The 20567-nt window shown below is 41.6% G+C and overlaps 1 protein-coding gene across 2 annotated transcripts; it reads left to right on the plus strand.

Annotated features, from left to right (window-relative positions):
- Positions 1–453: 453 nt before the first annotated feature.
- LOC125727590 (TSC22 domain family protein 2-like) lies at positions 454–19452 on the plus strand. 2 transcript variants are annotated; one of them, XM_049004419.1, is made up of 4 exons: positions 454–2901; positions 10873–10944; positions 17455–17506; positions 17716–19452. In XM_049004419.1, the coding sequence occupies exons 1-4, from the start codon at positions 1142–1144 to the stop codon at positions 17989–17991; spliced, it is 2160 nt and encodes a 719-aa protein (XP_048860376.1). In that variant the 5' UTR covers positions 454–1141; the 3' UTR covers positions 17992–19452. The 2 variants fall into 2 exon arrangements, with proteins under 2 accessions (XP_048860376.1, XP_048860377.1); XM_049004420.1 differs by lacking the exon at positions 10873–10944 and having other exon boundaries at positions 455–2901.
- Positions 19453–20567: the final 1115 nt, after the last annotated feature.

The following is a 20567-nucleotide window of genomic DNA, read 5'->3' on the forward strand; positions in this document are numbered from 1 at the left end:
TTTATTACCCCGTAAATAGTCTGTAGGGTTTAAAAACTACGCCATAGCTTTAGATGTAGTTAATTTTAGGTTTATAATGTAATATTAGATTTGCCGTAAGATTTCTTGTGTGAGCAGGAGAATCAGAAAGCGTTGCACGCCAGATGCGTGAGAGATGGCCATCCTGAATATCACAATATGGAAAACTGGAATTGTTTTTTATAAAATTATAGCACTTAATGATTGATTTTAAGTAAAAACAACATAAAATAAAATATAATTATGAATGGCTAATATGTATATTTAATAAATTTTATATACGTATATATATATTTAATGTTGAATTCCTTGGTCCTACTGAACTGATGAATGACACATGCAACGTCTACTTCCTCTTCCGGCTTGACGTCACCCAATACGAACGTTTCCTACATTGCGTATAAAGTGGTATTCCTCTATGGCTTTGCGTACGTCAACGCGCAGTCCTCCCAGAGTGCATTGCGGTGCTTCTCATAGCCATCTTATCGAGCCGGAGAGGAGGGGAGTAGGTCTATGAATTTCAGCCCCCTGGATGCTAGAGAAGAGAAGAGCGAAGCTGGAGTGCGGGAAAGCTTGAGCGGATACCTTAAATCCATTTATTAGACATAGTCTTTCCCTTATAAAGCGTAGCTGAAAGACGTGCTTGTCATGATACGGAACGTTCTGGTTTCCAGGTTTAAAAAAATGCTCATTTAAAGAGTAGTGGGGAACAGGATAGCCTCAGACTAAAGTAGCGGTAACGGCTGCTGAGCCGTATCTGCGACAGCGGCCTGCTCTTAAATCCGGAGCCGGAACGTTAGCTGCCTTGTGGAGCAGGCCGGTTCTCACGAACCGGAGAGAGACTCGAGTCTGCCGCGGAGAAGCCGGTGTGTAGCTTGCCGCGTTGTCGTGTCTGCGCCGTTGGAGTTGAGAAGATTTGCTGTTGCCTAACTATGTTAAAGCCATAAAATGCGGCCGGGTTGGAGAGGAAGGAAGATGACGCATAGTAGTCCCGCTTACAGTTATAGACTGTGAACTTGTTACCATACCACCGTGTTTCGTTCTGTCAGCTCTGTGTTAAGCGGATACTTCACAGACGGCTATTCCAGACAAGCGAGTGTCGTTATCAGCATAAGCGTCTAAAATGTCTAAAATGCCGGTGAAAAAGAAGAGCTGTTTTCAGATCACCAGTGTGACACAGGCTCAGGTGGCCGCCAGCAGCATCACCGACGACACTGAAAGTCTAGACGATCCGGACGAATCGAGGACCGAGGATGTTTCCTCTGAAATATTTGATGTGTCACGGGCCGATTTCGAGCCGGAGGTTTGTGACCGGAGTTCGTCTGAAGAAACCCTAAATAACGTTACGGAGGCTGAGGCCCCCGGCACCACGACAGTACATATACCTCAAGATGGGCATCTACAGACGGTATCTGGTCCTTTGAATGGGGGATTTGGTTTTAGAAGCACAGCAATGTCTGGTGTTGCACATGCCGGTGGACCCCCCAGCCAGCCACCCTCAGCGCCAGTGGGGGTCATGCAGCAGCCTGCTTCTCTTGCGGGGGCGGCTCACATGACAGCGCCTGTTTCGCAGCCAGCCGCTGTGACCCCTGCCGCTAGTTCGGTAGCTAATGCCAGCAGCTGCAGTTCACGGTTCAGGGTCATAAAACTCGATCATGGATCAGGAGAGCCCTTCAGAAGGGGACGGTGGACTTGCACAGAGTTTTATGAAAGGGATTCGGAAGTTATCACCCGGACTGTGGACAGCATTAGGCATGGCAACGCCCTGGATCACGGCGCGGAGAGGGACAGCGGATTGGGGGCCACCGGGGGCTCGGTCGCAGCACTCGCTGCGCACTCCACCCAGGGCCCTGACTCTGCCACAGATAGTTCCTTTGCTGCCCATCTGCCTCCTGCGGAGCTAGGTGTTGGGCACCAGCCTGCTAGTGGGGTGGTAGGGCATGGCTATGGCATTGTCCCCGGCGGCAAGCCGATAGCGGTCTCAACTCCCCAGCAGACGCAGGTCTCAGTGACGCCTGTCGCCCCGCCGACCCATCTCCTGCCTGCCCCCAATGGTATGCATGCGAACGTGCAGCAGGTGCAGCAGAAGTCCCCCAGCATGCCGCCCGTGACGCAGGCCCAGCCGTTTGCTTATCCAACACAGCCGCAGGCGGGTCACCACCTGCCCTCTCTGATACCTGCCGGTCAGGCGGATTACCGGCAACAGCACCTGTCAACTGTGCAGCCTCCAAGCGCCGCTGCCCCTGTTTCATCCCTCCCGATTGGGCCGTCGGTCAATCAGGGCCCGTCCCCGGTCATGACGCCCGCCTCTGGAGGGGTGTTGGGTCTCATCGGGCCCGCTGGAGATTCATCGGTAGGCTCCACCGGCGTGGCGCTGCCGGGTGGCCAGTCTGCGCCCGCTCAAGGTCACCTACCACAGCAAGGCATTTTGGGAAGCGGGGTGGCCCAACAGCAGCAGCCTGCTGCAGCTCCACGCCAGTCTATGGGAGTGGCTGGCAACCAGTCCATTTCCATCAATTCCCATGCGGTGGCCTCTAGCCTTCAAAACGTGCCTGCCGCGGTACCTGGCGCCCCCAGCACTACGTTGACTATGGCAAATCAGACGGCGCCCACTCCAGGACCGTCTCTTCAGAGCCAGCCGCAGGTGGTCCCTAGTGGAAGTCTGTCTGGGGCGGCCGTTCAGAACATCCCTGCCACCTTCAGCCAGGCCCCAGGCAACCAAGTGGAGGAGAACCGGAGGAAGTCTGATGCGCTACCTCAGCCTTCTGTCATCTCTGGAAAAGATGTCATGAAGCCTCTGATCCCAGAAAGCCTACAGTTAACGACACCCTCTGTGAACAGCCTGTTTGGAATGTCCATCACCATCGATGGAGATGATGACAGGTAAGACCCAGTGGGTGTATATCCCAAGCAGCGATGGGAGGAATCTCGGCAGCAATCAGACCTGCCTGTTGTCATGACACTCCTGTACACTCCAGGGTAAACTTTATTGCAGAAATTAGTTTACATGTTTTAGCAGGTAAGTCGGATATATTAACACTCAAGTGACTAGGTGGTAGTGTCACTAGTTTGACAGATATACAAAACATTTTTATATGCAAATAAACATAAATATATCTTGTGTGTCTGTGTATGTATTTGTGTATGTGTAGATATAGTTTGTATTCCATTTTAGTTTTGTATAAAAGTAATACATACTATTTGTGCCAGTATGTGCCTTATATTTTAGTAGTGTTGTGTGTTTAGAATCCAGAATGCCATCGTTAATCATTCCTAGATTTTATTAAGTCCATTTCCGGTTTTGGTGAGGCAGAGATGCATTGAAAAAAGATTCACCACTGTGAGCATCCTAAAGAGAGGGAAAAATGGCCCACTGGCATCGAGCGGGTGATCCCGTTCGGAGGATTCGGGTGACACCAGTTGCCGTGGTATTGCTGTTTTAATAGCACATGGAAACGGAAACCTGAGCCGTGCTTCCTCCAGCTTGTCGTCGTAGAGGAAATCTGGAATGGGAACAACTGGGTCAGACAAGGAGCAACTGGCATACGGGAAAGGAATGTGTGTAAGGGCTAAGGACCGTTTTTCATTAGGGGTGCTGCCGTACAGACCTCTTGATGCGGGCACGCCTTGCTGTCCTGTGATGAATCTGTTCCATGGGGTGGTGTCCTTGAATAATTTATGTTAAGTTATTGCTCTAGTTCCCTTTTTATTTTGAAGTTGGAGGTTTCTGCTATGTTAAGATATAGCTGGAAATTGTATGCATTGCTTTTGCCAGTAAGGAAGTCCAGTGGGTTGCATTATCTCCGGTCCTTTTTAGTTTCTTGTCAGTTCAGTGCAGAACGTTAAACCCGCCAAGCAGGCGTTATAATTATTCTTCATGACTGACTTCTTTTTTTGGTTTAAAGTAAGCAGCAGTTATGCGTCCTTTGTGCCTCATTTTTGTGTTTGTCTTGCTGAGTGCTACAGAGGAGAAGCAAGAGCTCAACACATTTATGATGATGGGGGGGTGTGTGTGTGTTTGGGGGGGGGGGGGCGTGTTCACTTATTCCAGATGTTTGTTGCCAAAGGAGTTGCTGATTTGCATGAGGGGAGCTGCTGTTCTCTGCATGATGTGGAGGAGCATGCTTCCTGTTCCCAGTCATGACTTCAGTCCCCGAACATTAACGATACGTTTGCGATATGTACCCTTCTAACCCACCTGGCTCTGGTTCTTGGCTGTGACTGCATTTGTAGACTGAGTAAAAATAGAATATCCTTCCAGTATCACATGGGGGAAGGGTACTGCAAAGATGTATTCACATGGTGATTTATATGTATGTGTATATGTGCATGTGGCTATTTCTGTGAATGTGTTATCGAAAATGTTTAATCATGCACATGCATGGAGGTAATGAAGCAGCTGGGTGCAGCAGCTGTAAAATACCATGCAAAACCTTAAATTGTAGATTTTACCGTCTTGGTCACAAAGCGTCCTCTTGTGTTATGGGCAATATCTATTATTACCATTGAGGTGTTTTGAGCAAGTTTTAATCACTGTAATATGTAAAGCATTATGATCTGCATTTAATTAAAATACACAATCGTGAGCTGTAACACGTTGCAAGTAATGATTCAAGTACGGGATTCCTGCAAGCTAGTAAAAGTGCCGTAGTGCTGTGCTATGAAAGTTAACGGTCTCACCAAAAATCCTGCTCATGCTGTGAGTATTGTGGATGGTTTTTTTTGTATTTTTTTTTGTAAGTTTTTATGAGTTGAATTTACAACTTTCCTTGGGGAATTCTTCTTTGCCCTGTAGTAAAGGTGGACTTTCCTGAGTCACAAGTAGTAAACGGCTTCCTGTAAGTTTAACTGCCTTCCATAAAGTGAAAGAGAATGTCGATAATTGACTTTAAGATGTTAAAAAATCTATTAATGTGGTCGATGACATTTTCTTTTTAAAGAACATTAAGTTGGATGTCCCCCCCCCCCCCCACACAAAAAGGTCCTGTCACATTATGTGTGACTGTGCAATTTGCATGTTGGAATTTTTGACTAGAGGCATCTGTCAGTAGCTTCTGTGGACACCTTTTTCAGTTGATTAGCGAGCCCTTTCCTACTTGCCCTATCGGGTATCGGCCAGTAGTCCTTCCCTAGTGTTCTGTGAGCTGATAAGCTCCACATGAAGTCCTGGAGGGTTGTTTTGTGTTGCATGTTGTTCTGGCACTGAAGCCTTTATTTTGTGAAGTTTGGTAGTAAAAAAACTTTCAATATGCATACATCTAGAAACAGGATTAAATTAATTGATTCATTAAGGCTCATTAGATGCATTATGAGAACTAATTTTATATGGATGTTAATGGGGTGACTGGTCCCAAAGTAACATGTGAAAAGTTCAGTATTGAGTACTTTTTTTTTGGGGGGGGGAGGCATTACCTCTGATAATTCTTTAGTAACCACTGTGTAGGATTAGGGTCAATGCTGTTTTTACATCAGGGGTAACACTGCAGGATTCTTCGTCATGCATGCATGAGGATAAGAGAGAACCACGTGGGCACTTGGAATCAAAAATCACAGGTGTACAAGTCCAGGGACAGTGCCTTCATGATCTCACATTGAGTCAGTTATAATTACTTGAAATAGAAATGGGTAAGAGCCTTGCCGCTGTAGTGATGCTGACTGGAATGGCAGTATTTTTGAGATAGAGAGCTAGTATAGTGTATGAGTAAATTCATGAAAATCACCACAATCAGTTCAATGTCTGATTTAGATTATATGATTTTATTTGGATGCAGAGAATGTGAAAACATTGAATTTACCATCAGTAAAACGGTGCTTTTGGTGCCCCCTCTCCGTGTTTTTAAGTGTAGGAATCGTTACACATTTTTTCTTCAGAGTTCCAGCGGCTTGTGTGGTTGCTTGAAAGCTCTCGAACCACGCGTCCAGAAGGGATTTTCCAGGGCCTTGGAGATGAGACAAGAGCAGATCATTTTTCCACAGATAGCTGACCCATATAAACTTCCAGGGCTAAGTTCCAAGAGCTGCCTGAATGGCCCCGATTGTACAACGCCCTCCTGCAGGAAGCTGCCCGTCCGCCGGGCTCTTGAACACCGCTGACCTGTTCTCTGTCCAACGTGGGCTTCTTCACTGGAATCTGTTTCTACAGTCGTGTTTATTGCTGTGCTGGATTGGAGCCTTCAGACCGATAATTAATGCGAACATTAAAAAGTTGTCTTTTGGTTGACTGATCTTCTGATAGCTTTAATGGACAGTGGGCTTATGTACACATATAATAATGGCATGAACAAGTTTTCTTGGTCTCTCTGCTGAACACTTGATGAAAATGGTTATCTGGGCTTGCAATGTGTTTTTGTTGGATATGAAATTTCAGATCGGATATTGGGATTATTCATGATTGATTGTTCAAGTTTTTTGCGTACATTATAAATTCATTCATTATTGTCCTTTAGAGAAATAACAAAATATACATTAGGTGTTTATGGTTTTTTCCATGTTGCTGTTTCTAAATGGTTCTAGGATTTTTGCACGTGCATAATCTGTGAAACTTAAGTTCATGAAACGCATTTAACAAAAAGTCATCTCAGTTTTTATGGTAAAGTTAGACTTTTGACTGTCATTAATTGGTGGCCATAAAAATGGTCTTGGGTGCTGTGCGTCAGTGGCAGGTGTGCCTGTTCCACCTTGACGAGGTTTGCGGTGTGGTAATAGGATGGGCTCTGCTTGAAAGTACACTGCGTAGACATGAGTAATGGCAACTAGACAAGAAGCACCTTCAGGTGTGTCTGAGTCACCTTGGGGGGCCTCCACCCCCCATGCTGCTTATGGACTAGTTCCACGTTATATGCATTTGTCCTGATATGTTAAAGCGAGTTGAAGTGACTTATTAATGTTCTAGCACCTCTACAAGTGTGCGAGGGGTTTTGGTATTTGACTATGCTTGGGGAATCGGTGGTTGATTCTACAGCATAGTAAGTCAAAGGGTACAATGTAAATGCTGGCCTGCTTTAAATTAAAGTGAAGTGCTAGCATTTTATCACTTGCGGACGGGAAGCCCTGTATCTTCCTTAAGATGGTGCCTATTAACATCTGCCCCGGATGCCGTGCAGCTAGCAGGCGACCTGTCGATCTGGTGACCGTTATCGTTTGCTTCATGACTTCTACTTCTGAAACAACTATAATCTTTTTTGACTTGTAGGTGTCTTCTCCCCGAGCCAAATGGTTATATAGGATTTTGTTTCCTTTGCTGTTGTCTGGTTATTCTGCTCAGATTTTTATTTATTTTTTAGTGCAGAGTTACTTTTATTAGTTTTGCACATCAGTTGTATTAGTTTACATCTATGTGGTTTGGGCCAGCTATGTTGTGAAGGGTGCTATATAAGAAAATTGCTAACTGAAAACTTTTAAGAACTAATCCTTGAAGGGATTTAATTTAATTTGTCTTATTGAATAAATCTGACTAAAATGAATCGCAACATGCTCATTCTCAAAGAATGTGTGTTTATAACTTTTTAGCTAGGCATGTGTCCACTGTTGTGGATTGTAACGCCTTTTGATTATTATTGTCAGATTTTAATTTAAGTGGTTTGAGGGGATTTTGGTTCTGGTATTATCGTCTTGCCACTTCTCTTAAATGGGAACAATTTTTATAGTGAAAGTGCAGTTTTATCACGCATCATGTTTAGTACTGTAATTGTGAAATCACCATGGCCCTTACTTACAATTCTCCTTTCCTGTTTGGGTTTTCCCTCATTGCCTTACAACGTTCCATTTTTGGGTGGTTTTACGCCCACGAAAAAAAAAAAAATCACATTTTTGGTTTAATTGCATATGATATGATTTCTCAGATCATTTGGGTATCTGAGTTATTTAAAATTATACTGCTGCTGTATGCATATCTCTTTGTATTGATGCATACAAATGCAAATTCCTCAATTTCTGACAAAATTTTAGCATTGAATATCCCATAGTAGGGCTGCTCGGTTATGGCAAATATCATAATCACTAGAAGTGCACCGATTCTATCGGCCAGCTCTCAGTATCATGCAATACAGCAACAATCGGCTCTTGGCCCATGCTTAATAATCGGCCTATATTTACTGCCGATAATTCCCTTTAAAATGGTGACTCTAATTGCTTTGCATACCCACATACTAAACGGTTAGAAAAATGTCTGCTGTGTGGAATTATTTTAATGTTAATGAAAATGTTGGAAATTAGAAATGCATTTTGCAAACATTGCTCTGCTAAAATGTAAAGAGGTGGATCTACTATAAGCATTTCAATACAACAAATATGATTGCTCACCTTAAGGCGAGACATGAAGTATTGTAGTATGAAGAGTTTCTGAAAAACAAATCAATTCCAGTAAGGAAGGCTGCAGCACTGCCGAATAATGCTAGTCTGTCAGTAGGCAAGCATTTCATAGCAAAAGAAGTGCGATATCAAAACATACTACTCAGAAAATAATGTAGTTTATCAAACTTGATCAGCCTATCTCTGTTGACTGAACGATTATAAATTAAGTTGTGTCAAATAAAACAAGTTTCCTTCATAACATGCAAAGAGTATGTGACAGTGCATGTCTGACATCCTATTACATGGTTGGGTGGCGGTGTCATAGTCTCATTGTAGGCTGTCCTTTAACTTTTAAATGTACTAGTTAACTTTTTATCCCATGAAACAGAGCAGTATTTAATGTCCCTCGTAGAAAGAATGCCTCGAATATTCTCTGCTGTTATAACTGCTAGAGGAGGTTATTTTTGAATCAGAGACGACATTTTCTTGCTAATAAAGGTACTCATGGTGAACATGATGTAAATGTATTTACTAAAAACACACTTAATATTCTTTGCTAAGTGTTAAGTGAATGACATGCAAATGTAGAAAATCACTGTGTGCGAAAAACCTTTTGACGGGTAGTATATGTATATCCCTGGGTATAAAACACAGTTCTCTGGGACTGTTGTATGCCAGAGTTGGTGTTTTCTTACCAAAAAATAATTTTTTTCACAATTTGCAATCAATTATTATATAAGATTTTATTTTGGATGGAGTATCTCTAAACCTATTTAAGCAGAACTTCCCAAACAATCGGTTTTTGTGTCAGGTTTCGAAACAATCCAGGCCTGTTAGTTTTCAGGATGGAGTTTGATATATGTGTGGATATTTGTCTGTCTGAATTAATATGCACATTTTTAACCATCCTGTATGTGACGGGGATGATTCTAATCAAAGGCCAGAAAGATTAAAGACCTGACTAGCTGTTTCTGTATTGGACATTCTGGGACTTTAATGAGGTAGTCATTTGGTATGTAGTCGGGGTTGTCCGACTGAAAAAAGAAGAAAAGGAAAAATAAAAAGTCGACAGTTAAGCTTATGCAGTGAAAGTCGAGTCCACGTCAACTAATCGCTGATGATGTCATTAAATCCCCAAGAGAAGGGAATGCTTTGCTGCAGAAACTTTTTCGTTTAAGAAAAGCGGTCATACTTTGTTCAGTAAACCACTATTAAAAAAGCCATTTTTGTTACTTTTACCCTTGCTGTAATGAAAACGCACCGAACCGAGGCACATACCGAACCGTGATTTTTGTGTATTGTTACACCCCTACTGGGTATGTATATATGTGAGAGCGCATCACCCTCGGTCGCAGCATCTTCCACACTTGGAGATTCCTTACAATGTGGGACGGAGACGTTAGATTCACAATAAGATGTGAACGAAAAGTTGTCCGTGGAGGAACTACCCCAGAAGCATTTGGAACACCCAGTTTAATTTGACGCTTGTGGAGCCCTTTTTATTTGAAAAGGTTATTTAAAATATTTTGCTTGCAGAAAGCTAAGTTCATTAAAGGAGTGTTTTTTTTTTTAAAAAGGTTTAGTCTGCTAAGTGTTATTAAACTAAGAAACTTGGGGTTGGCCAGGATCGGTATTGGTAGGTGAGGCTTAAAAAAATCGGGATTGGCCACGTAAAATGTAGTCGTTACGTCCCTAATGCTGTGTGTGGCCGGAATCCCCCTATGGGCATCATTGCTTGTTGTTAGAATTTAAGTCCGTTGAAGGCACATTTGAAGGCAGGTTTTTGGGTGGTGTGTGTTTGTAAGCACACACATGTGCGCGCTTCAGTAGATTGGTGTCCTGCCCAATGTGTTCCCCAGCCTTGCGTCCCATGCTGCCTGGGATAGGTTCCAGCCCCCGCCCCCCCCAACGTGGCCTTTTCCTGGATATCCGGGTGGGAGATGGATACTTGGATAACCAGCTGTAATAAGTTGTCAGTGTATCTGCATCAGTATTTGTTGGTTTTAATGCTAAATGAAGACTTCTCTGTCTGAAAGTCGGTTCTCGGGTTAATCCAAACTCTCTCTCTCTCAGATTTCCAGAGTGTGGCAGCGGTTTTCTTTTGTTGTGTGATGATTCAGGTTGTGTACGTTATGGATGTAAGCAAACATAACACCTGACCTATTCCACAAGCAAACTGGAAGGGACATATTTAACAAGGCAGCTGTAAAGAAGCAAATCCACTATCTGGAAAAGTAGTGAAAATGGTCATTTGAGCTCTTGTATACCTCCTGTTGTCGCTCGTTTTGTTTGGCTTTTGTTTATGTCGTGACTTATAACTGTCTGCTTATGGTGATGTTTTTGCGATCATTGCATGGAGAAATTACGTTGCAATTAAGAATACATATGATTCTGAACTTTCATGAATGGCCGCCTTTGCCAAGACCTGGAGTACAGAAATGCAGCCTTCTAGTGCTGTAGAGTAAGCCGATAAGCTGCCGCAGTTCATGGCAGGCTCTGAAATGCTCTCTCCTTGCCACTTGTGGGTCATGCGTCTCATGTTCTGAATCTTGATTTGTGCAGGAACCCCTCCACAGCTTTCTACCAAGCCTTTCCCCCTAGCAAGTTACGGGACTCTAAGAGCCACAGTCATAGGTATGATCCTTGTGTGTGAGCTAGCACCGAGCCCCTGTGTGTGCATGGTACCAGCATGTTTGGGATGCCTCCCTAGGCAAATCACACCCTCAACAGCACATGCTGTATGACTCTCTGGCATTCATAACGCCTCATTCTTAAAGTCACATGGCTTATTTTTTTCATGTTGGGACGCATTAACAAATAGCGTTGTGGTTTTGGTGCTGCTAATGGAAGATTACTAGCGGGCATTCTTCTTACGATCCAGTGTAACTTAACCATGTTTACATAAATCGTATTCGTAAGTATTCGTAATCGTATATTAACAATCGTATATTAATAGTTAATCGAAAGCAGATTGGTTTCCATGTTTTTCCAACATGGCAGTTTTTATGCGAAAGCTTAAACACCTTTAATAAAATATGGGTTGCATATTCATGAATGTCTTGACAGTTTTTGACAAACCTTGACAATATTTTTCAAGATGCTTATCCCCCCCCCCCCTTCTTGTTTGTGTGACTAACACACACTTGTGGCTGCTGACTAATGGGAGGCTATATTAAAATTAACTGGGCTTCTCACTGAAGAGAGAAGGCTTGTATGGGGTAGTAGGGCAATTGTTACTTTTGGTGCTGTATTATGTGATATGAAACTAGGTTGGAGTGTCCGTCCTTGCGGGTTATCACAATCACCAGAGGGCGCTATTGACGCCTTTAATTAGGACCATCCCCCGAGTTCTCGCTACTTATCCTGGTATGGGTATGGATGTGATAAAACTGCGTATGTTCCTGGGAATTTGAGCACTATGAGTTACTTGATTGATGCATTCATTGGAGATGGGGAAGGTATTATGCATAGTAGATATTAGAATGCATAGTAGATATTAGTGTGTAATGTGCGGTGAGAGACGGTTGCTTTCCATAAGTGTACGTTTTGACACACATGTCATTGTTGACAAACCTAGTTGACATGAATCATCAGCATCTCAGGATATCTGACTCTCCAGCAGTACAGTGTCTCTTTGCTTTTAATACTTATTGCTACTTGTAATCCATAAGTGTCGTGTAGTTTCACCAGGTCTAGAAATCTAAGAATCACTGTTGCTCAGATGCTGTGGGTCACTTGTTTTTTTTTTCTCCCTCTATTGTACTGAACAAGTCCATTCATCCCCCTACATCGTTTATATAATAACTTGATTTTTGGTGAGCACTTTGAAAATGTATGACTTACGGAAAGCGAAATGCCTGTCATCTATGCAAAATGTTGTCCAATTTTAGCTGAGCGTGCTTCCTTGCTTGTCCGATCTGTTTTTTTGCCTAATGTTGGTGTTGTCACAAACAAGATTTTCTTCTTTGCTGAAAAATGACAGGCAGTGTGAAGTAACTCCTCGCTGTTTATAACCTTGCTTCTCTGGGGTTGTGGAATGTGATGTGTAGTTTGCACGTTCTCCATGTTTCGATGTGGATTTCTTCTATGGGTGATCTAGCTTTCCCACACAGTCCAAAAGACATGCAGTTTGTATGCATTGATTTTGTCTGTTTTGTCCTTGATGTGTTTGCTTGTTCTATGGCAAACTAGCATCCCATCCAGTGTTTCTCTCTCTCCTTGTACAATCCCTCATATCCTGTGCTTCCTGCAGGCCTGCTTTGGATAAGGGGTTCTGGAAACTGGGTGGATTAAATCATTATATGATACTAACTTCCTTACTGAATTTCCTGCAGCATCACCACAAGTTTCAGCTTGGGGTTATATGAGACACCTTATACAAAGAGTACTTGTCGAGGATTCTCTCTCATCTGACGTGAAAGTGTCTGTACATTGCCACTAGTGTGTGTTTGTGTTCCTTGAGTTGCCTTGGATAGGCTTTGTGGTTAACCACAGCCCTGTATTGGATAAGCAGTTATTGAAAGTGGATGGATGAAATATGACAGGACATTTGGATAGAACAGTCTTAAAGGACAATGTAAAAATTCCAGTGCAACCAAGCTAAAATGGCAGTCTTCTGGGCCTCTTTCTTAAAATAGTTGAAGTACATGGAAGAATGCTTAATGTGCTGTCGTGTGTGAAAATTACGATTCCATCCTGCCATCAATTTTTGTTTTCAGGGATAGATAGTTAAGACTGAGGTTGAATCCCCAATACGGTAGGAAGTTGCCACATGATGTGTGTAGTATTACTCTAAAGCACAGATCTGCCGCATAAACAGGTTTGTACCCTGGCCTTAAGCAACAGCCTAAAGTGACATAAGATGGGCAGGCCTTTTGGTCTTGGCTCACCAGAGACATCTACACGTGAATCAGTTCTTTGGTTCTGCAGTGTCTCAGAGAATCATCGCTTGCACTTGGTCACAAATCTGTTTTAGCAAACCAAGGGCCTGCAGAAAACTTTTGCCGTTTTATTATATAAATAATTCTAGTTATCACTTTTTTTCTGGGAATGTTTTGTCCTTGCTTGGAGGAGAAAAAGAATATATAAATCTTCCCTAGGTGTAGGTGCCCCGTCTCAGCTGCAATTCCTTGGTTCGACAGATTAAATGTGCAGTAGACCTTTGCCATCTGAGTAAGCGGAATACAAATTCAGGCATTTCTGCTATAATATGACAGATGTCTTTCTGTAAAAACCTTGAATTATGCAAAATCACGCAACAGCAGGGTTCTCCAAAGTACATCATTATGTTCAACACTCCATAATATCCCGTTTGTTTTTCCCTTCAAATGTTAGTGGTCTAGATATGTGGTGTAGGATACAATACAGAAACCTTTAACATGGGGATTTCATGCGGCTCTATTAATCTGATTGTACATGATTGATATTAGTATTGAAGTGCCTTAATTTTGTAATACACCCAGACTCTAGGCAACTAAAATTAAGATCTTAGCATGATAAAATCTTTCAGTGATATTCAGTAAGTGATGTGACAGGCCCTGTGATTTATGAATGCTTAATCCATTTTTGGATCCCCCCCGTTTCCCTCGTTAAATTTGAGCTCAATTGAGGGTTTTGAATCATCGTTGCAGACATATCGTAGAGATTTGGACTGGACTTCCCATTCTGATTTGTTTTTCTTCATTAACCCCCTAAAAATTAGCACTTCCGAAACGGAGCATATGGGTTAGCCAAATATCTAGTGTACTCCTCCATGTTCAGGCACATTACTGTACTGGGCGCAAAGTCGACACGAGTAAAGTCACGTACAAGTGAACGGAAGGTCTGCTTTATACAGGCATCTTTCGCCTGTTTACCAGTTAGCATTTGCATTTAAATGAAAGCTTCATTATAAACGTGTCCATCTCCAGACTCCCTAAGGCTGCTTATCTTTGTTTTGCAGAAACATTACTGAGCAAAATGTGGCTTGGAAAGGTTCAGTATAAGTACTAAATCCCTGTTTAGACTGGGGCGGCTCAAGGAATTTTGTTACTTTAACCATTCTCTTGCATATTTACACTTGTCATGAGTGTTTAGGCATATCTGCCTCAAGCTTTGCAAGTTTTGTTCAAACGATTTCCATAAAGTTTTCAACTTAAGCAGTTAAATATGCTCCGTTAAGCGAATAGTTTTCAGAAATTGGATATATCACCAAATTGGTTTTTGTAGTACTGCTGGTTTTCTGTTCAACTGGTGTCACGGAGAATTCGTTTCATTCTTACCGTTTCATTCATTTATTTTATTTTATTTTAAAGTTGTTTTGCGGCTCGGTTTTAGTAAAACTTGTTCATGGTAGAAATAAGTTGTTGAAACGCTTGTCGGTGTTTATGCCATACATACATTCATACATAATTAAGACAGCAGATGGCTGTATTAATTTTAATCACATTGATCACATGGATTGCTTTTCACGTGGTATAATCAAATCCCCCATGCTTCGGCTATGTAAATCAGTATTTCTCGCCATCTTCTGTCAGTAACTTTCAGCGACCAAATATTGATTCTTGCTTTTCTTTGTGGGGTTGTGTTCATACTGGTTTTCTGAATTCTCTTCTCCGTTTATTTTGGTCACTTTTTTTGTGAAATGCAGGCAACCCTGAAATGTGGAACAATAGGGGAAAAATCTTTCCCTTCTGCCCTTTAATTGGGTTACTGGAATGACAGTGAGTTGAAATGCCTCCTGACAGACTATTTGACCACGGGGCACAAAGAGGTTAATGTCACCTTAACCCTGACAGATTTGCAGAAGTGAAAGGGAGATTTGGAGAACGACTTAATAATTGAAATATTTGCATTGGTGCAGAGCTGTTATTTGCTTCGATTGGATTTATTTATTTTTTTGTTATTGTGAAAATAGAACTACATTGTGTATTTCCTGTTTTTGTCACTCATTTAAACGTTTGAAAGGAGGACATGGCAACCTGGGTTGAAGTCGTAAGACTAAATGTAGTCTTTCGTGGTATATATTTTAGTGGAACATTTTTATTCAATCAGTCCTTTTTCCCTGAACGGGGAGATTTCAAGTTGACATGGGAAAGATGTATCCATGCACATTTTAAAATCGTACTTTTATTGTGATTATACAAGTATACACGTGAATAAAATGGAATGTGTAGCTCAGCTGAATTGCTGTTAAATTAAGAAAATGTAAACGTGCAGCTATTAGTATGTCTTGGGACTGTGCAGTATTTTCGTCTCCGTAGACGGCGTTCACGTGGTGGGGGCGTGGAGCAGCGCAGCAAACCCCTCCCGAAACTATTTATTTTGTTCATATGACTCCTTTTAAAATAGACGAGTTGTTCCCTAACGTCATAGTCTTCTACAACGTTACCAGCAGCACTTAGTGTAATTTAACAAAATCTGTAAGCGGACCTTAAAGGTGAATATGCGCAGTAAGATGAGTTACAGATTGACTTGTTCACCTGGATCCTCACCCACTTATTCAGGGAACTTTGGCTCATGCAGAAGGCGGCTCAGGTATTTTATTTCTATTTTTCTCACTTTAAAAAAAATAATACATTTATTATTTATTTATTTATTAAGTTTTACGACTAAAATGAAGAAGTGGTCTTTCCAATCTTAAAACGCGTCGACTGAAAACACGTATTATTGCATTAGTTACCGTTAATTGTATATCTAGTTTTTTTTGTAATATATAAAAATAAACTATTAAGCTTTAAAGACATAAGTCATGTTGCTCATAATATTGGGGTCTCTCCACGTGTGCGCTTCGGGCTACCTGCTGCTCGTCACGTACGGAGCTCTTGGCAATGCCGTGTATTTTTGTTGAATTTCCCCCTTAGACTTTGTTTTTAAATATATGCATAGTGTTGCTTGGTTCCGCATTTTAGAAATCAATACATTTGTGCTTCAATTCTCTTACCTGACAACTTATCGATATCTACGCCCGCTGCTTGCCCGACTAATTCAACGTTTCTGTTTGAAGTCTGCTTAAAACCAATCATTTATACAATAACATAGCAAATAACTTTGTTTGTTAGTTCGCGTAAACACACTTTCTATCGCTATGATTAAACGTCAGTGATCTTTTTTTAATTGACGGACGACCCCAGTAGTATTATATCCATGCAGCTGTGGCGCCGCCTACCGTTTTGCGTACAGTAGGGCTCTTTGTTCGGCGTGAAATGCGCGCTTCTCTGTTCCGCCAGAGCAAAGGCCGATGAACTGGAAATATCAATAAGAAAGGTGAAATAAGGGAGTCATGCCGTCATGGCTGACCGTCTGCCTCATAACCTGGATACCGAGCACCGTAAGTTAAACGCGTCATTATATGGGGTGCCAGAGAGAGCTGCATTTATCTGGCGCTGTAACAGCGGTCATCCGTAGAAACACTGAAATGTAACCGATGCCGTCGCTAAAGGAATGGATTTTTAAAAGGGATATTTCAATACTGCTTTTAAGACCCGAAATCGATGGGGGTCAGTGTTTTTGACGAACCGGGAGGGAAGATGGAGAGATTATTTAACGACGTGTGGGGCGCACGATCTTAGTTGAAATCAATTTGTTCCTGCGGTGTTGTGTTGGCTGATTAGTTGGCATTAAAGCAGTACAGTGTGGGGTTTTTTCGTTTGGTATAGATTCGGTTTAGTCCCAATTTATTATGTTAGATTTCTTCTTTCAGGAGCCTGTGAGCGCCCACCATTAGCACAGGCCGTTTTGCGGGAGGTGCATCGCATAGATGACAAGCATCGGTCATATGTCGGTCCTTGCGATATTTGATAAAACTTAATTTATCCCCCAGAGAAATTGTTATGCCAAGGTATAGTTCTCAAATGCTTAGTGATATTAAAAGCAAAAAGACAATATAATATTCCCACATAATGTTGATCACTATCTGTATTTGTAATCGCTATTGAAGCTGCACCCTGCTGTAAAAAAGTGCAGAACGCAGCAGGTGAAGTGAGCTGAATAGTTTTGGGTTTTCAGCGAAGATGGACAAAACCAGTCTGTATAGAATTCTAGCATTGGGTTTGCTGGCTGTTTTACTGTTAACCTGGTGCACGTGAACCTGGTCTGACAGCCCAGGATGTAATATCCACATGAGATTTTTAGAGTTTAATGTGTTTTTTTTCTTCCCTCTTCTAGTGCATCTGGAGCAAGTATTGTAGCCATTGATAACAAAATAGAGCAAGCAATGGTAAGTTGTATTTGTCAGTCATAATTGGCTTTGTTTGTAAACAATGCAACTTTGCCTGCTTATGCTGACTATGGTAAACTTTCCTTCTGTTGTGTAATTAGTAGTTGTGATTTTTTTAAAAAAAAATTTTGATTGAACCTTATGTGATTGTTGCTTATGTTCCTGTCATGTTTTTATAAACATTTATGTTTTTCCCCTTCACATCACAGGATCTGGTGAAAAGCCATTTAATGTATGCTGTTCGCGAGGAGGTTGAGGTGTTGAAAGAACAGATAAAAGAGCTCTATGAGAGAAACTCTGTGCTGGAGAGAGAGAACGCAGTGTTGAAATCGCTGGCCAACAATGACCAGCTGTCCCAGCTCTCTGTCCAGCCGAACAACCCATGTAATAGCATTCCTCCACAGCAACTCCCAGCCAGCGTGGCCCCCCAGGAAGGCGTTCAACCGGTGACCCTCCCCCAGCAGCCTAATGTCTCCTCAGCGTGAAGTGCATTTTATTACCCACAGACAAAATGTGGGCGAGGGGGAAAAAAAAAGATTAATCTGCAATTTAAAAGGAAAAAAAAAAATTAAAAAGCCTGTCTTGTTTGCCATCAGTCTTCAACCTGTGAAGAGCTTCAGTGTATGCTGTTTGTCAATCCCAGTATTAGACAATCATTGTGTGAGAGCTTTCTTTTGGCTTAACCTCACGCTGGGACAGGCCTTGTCCAAGGGGTGTTCACTGCAACACGGGATGAGGGCTGAGCAGATGGCGATGGGAGAAGACACTGGGCCTGGATCATGGGGGCCAGTTATGGGACTGTCCCGGTTGGCTGCAGAGAATGGTCACGATGTGCGGGAGAGCAATTACCAAGGTCAAGACGAGGATCCGAGCGAGATGAGAGTCCCATTTTACATGGAGGTCAACTTTGAGCCTTTCTCTTTCCTGAAGAATTGAGATTTTAGGGGCCACTATGTTTCACCATGAATCCAATCCATGAAATCCATAGTTCAGTTTTACTCTTTGTTTTATTTATTACTGGGCTGCTATTTTCATAATGTAAATGAACAATGTCACAGAACCATTCTTAAAAATATTGGATTTTGAACATTTGATACGCAAGACAATTGGTTATGCATTGATATGGCGGTGTATTGCATAATCTATTTAAATATCTGGGCAATAAAGTAAATCCTGGCATAATTCTAACACTAAAGGCAATTTGACTGGGATAGTTTAACAAATAGTTAAGATCCAGTTTGAGTGTACATTTTGTATAGTATAAAGTATTAAGAACATGGCACGTTTGTACATTAAACACAAGTTCTTGTCACACAAAATCTTAAATGAATCTTTGGTGAACTATTTTGATAAATACGAAAAAGTTCATTTCTTTTGCTAGTTTCTTTATCTATGGAATGGAAAGGTAATCGCCATACTTCCCCGTCTTGGAAAAAAAGACTTGCGCATAAGTAAACTACTTGTGCATATTATTCGGGTGGAGGGAATTAAAAAAAAAACGAAAAAAAAGCTGTGAAATTGTTCAGCCTACTTTGTAACCAAAGAAGCAAAGCTGTGTAATTCAGTTTTTACTTTGTAATGCACATCCTTTATGTTGCTCTTTTTATTGTTACTTTTTGTCTTGTTTTTCTTTCCCTCTTTTTGCCGTTTAGCATGCTCTGCATGATCTATAATCTTCAATCCATTTTCTTACCTCATGTTTTGGTTTAGCACTCTTTATTGTAACAAAGTAGTCTGTGAACAATGGAAATGGATAGACATTAGAGCGAAGAGCTGGCATCGATGGAGATCTTGGTGGAGGAGAGTCCTGGTGTTACAAACGCGCTCGATGGAGAAAATGAAGTGAGCCATCTTTTTGTTCATGTAAATTGTGTTTTGAATTTCATATGCAGAAAAGTTTTGTTACATTGCAAATTTTAATGTATTTAATAAATGCAACAATCAGAGTTCCAGATGGTCGTTTGTGTGTTTTAAAGGAAAATCACGATATCTGTGGTATCGAGCACAGTGTTTCCTAAATGGGGAAAATTTAGGTATATCTTCAGACATGGTCTTTGTGCATTTTAACACAATCCTTTGCAGTAAACCTGTTAACCCAAAGAGTAAACTGGTCACTGGAGACACTTGCCTGCTTGTTTCATCAGAATGTAAGGCATGAAAGGTGTAACGTCTGTCTTAGCTATTCACCCAAGTGTACAGTTGTGTTCAGAATAATAGCAGTGTGTGTGAGAAGTGAATACAGCTCAAAATGGTTATAATTAGCTTTTATTTCCATACGAGCAAATGTATAGGAAACACTGCACGTTCCGTTCCAAATCAAAACATGATTTATCAAATTTATTCCTTTGCAGAAAGTGATTTTCTGCACTTTATATGTTTTCCCCTCTCCAATCAAAATATGCTGTTATGCACAACGTCTGGACTCAGATTTTCAGAGAGAATTACGCTATGACCAGCATGTACAGCATCTGCTGCCACCCTTCCTTAAGTAAGGGCCGTAATTGACACCTGCTTTTTCAGAGAATGAATGACCTCACTAACTGAACTCCACACTTCTGTTATTTTGAACACACCCCTTTCAATTAATGATTCGGTTACACAGAATCAGCTGCATGCATGTCATGACCCTTGGGTCTGTTGGTTGTCTATTACTCAACTACACCTGCTAGTAAATTATTTGCCATGTAAATATAATTTCTACCAAAAACCGTAAATGATCAGGTTAGTGATGTTGGACTGCTATTATTTTGAATACATCTGTATGTCGCTACAGCTGGAAGCAGAGCGTCGAGTGGGAGGGGCAGTGTTGAGTACGAGGGGTTTATGGTTGGGGTTGAAGTGTCACATGATAACGGTTAAACTCCTCCCACATTGCCCCGCCCACTTGGCATTCGACTAATGGCTGCAGCAACATGCTTCTCTTTATCTGTATTAGTAATATTAACATGAAATAAGGGTTTAAGAGGATCATACAAAGTGAATCATATGACGGCATATTTTTAGTTTACTTTGAGTAAAGTTTTCCATTGTTAAAAGAAAATACTACCGACAATAAAGGCAG

This window comes from Brienomyrus brachyistius, unplaced genomic scaffold (assembly GCF_023856365.1).
Source record: "Brienomyrus brachyistius isolate T26 unplaced genomic scaffold, BBRACH_0.4 scaffold104, whole genome shotgun sequence".
Lineage (NCBI taxonomy): Eukaryota > Metazoa > Chordata > Actinopteri > Osteoglossiformes > Mormyridae > Brienomyrus > Brienomyrus brachyistius.

Excerpts from the sequence above, each read along its gene's own strand:
- LOC125727590 (XM_049004419.1), top strand. The coding sequence starts at position 1,142 with ATGTCTAAAATGCCGGTGAAAAAGAAGAGCTGTTTTCAGATCACCAGT. Across the intron at positions 10,945-17,454 it reads TCTAAGAGCCACAGTCATAG|TGCATCTGGAGCAAGTATTG; the intron begins GTATGATCCTTG and ends TCCCTCTTCTAG. Across the intron at positions 17,507-17,715 it reads ACAAAATAGAGCAAGCAATG|GATCTGGTGAAAAGCCATTT; the intron begins GTAAGTTGTATT and ends TTCACATCACAG.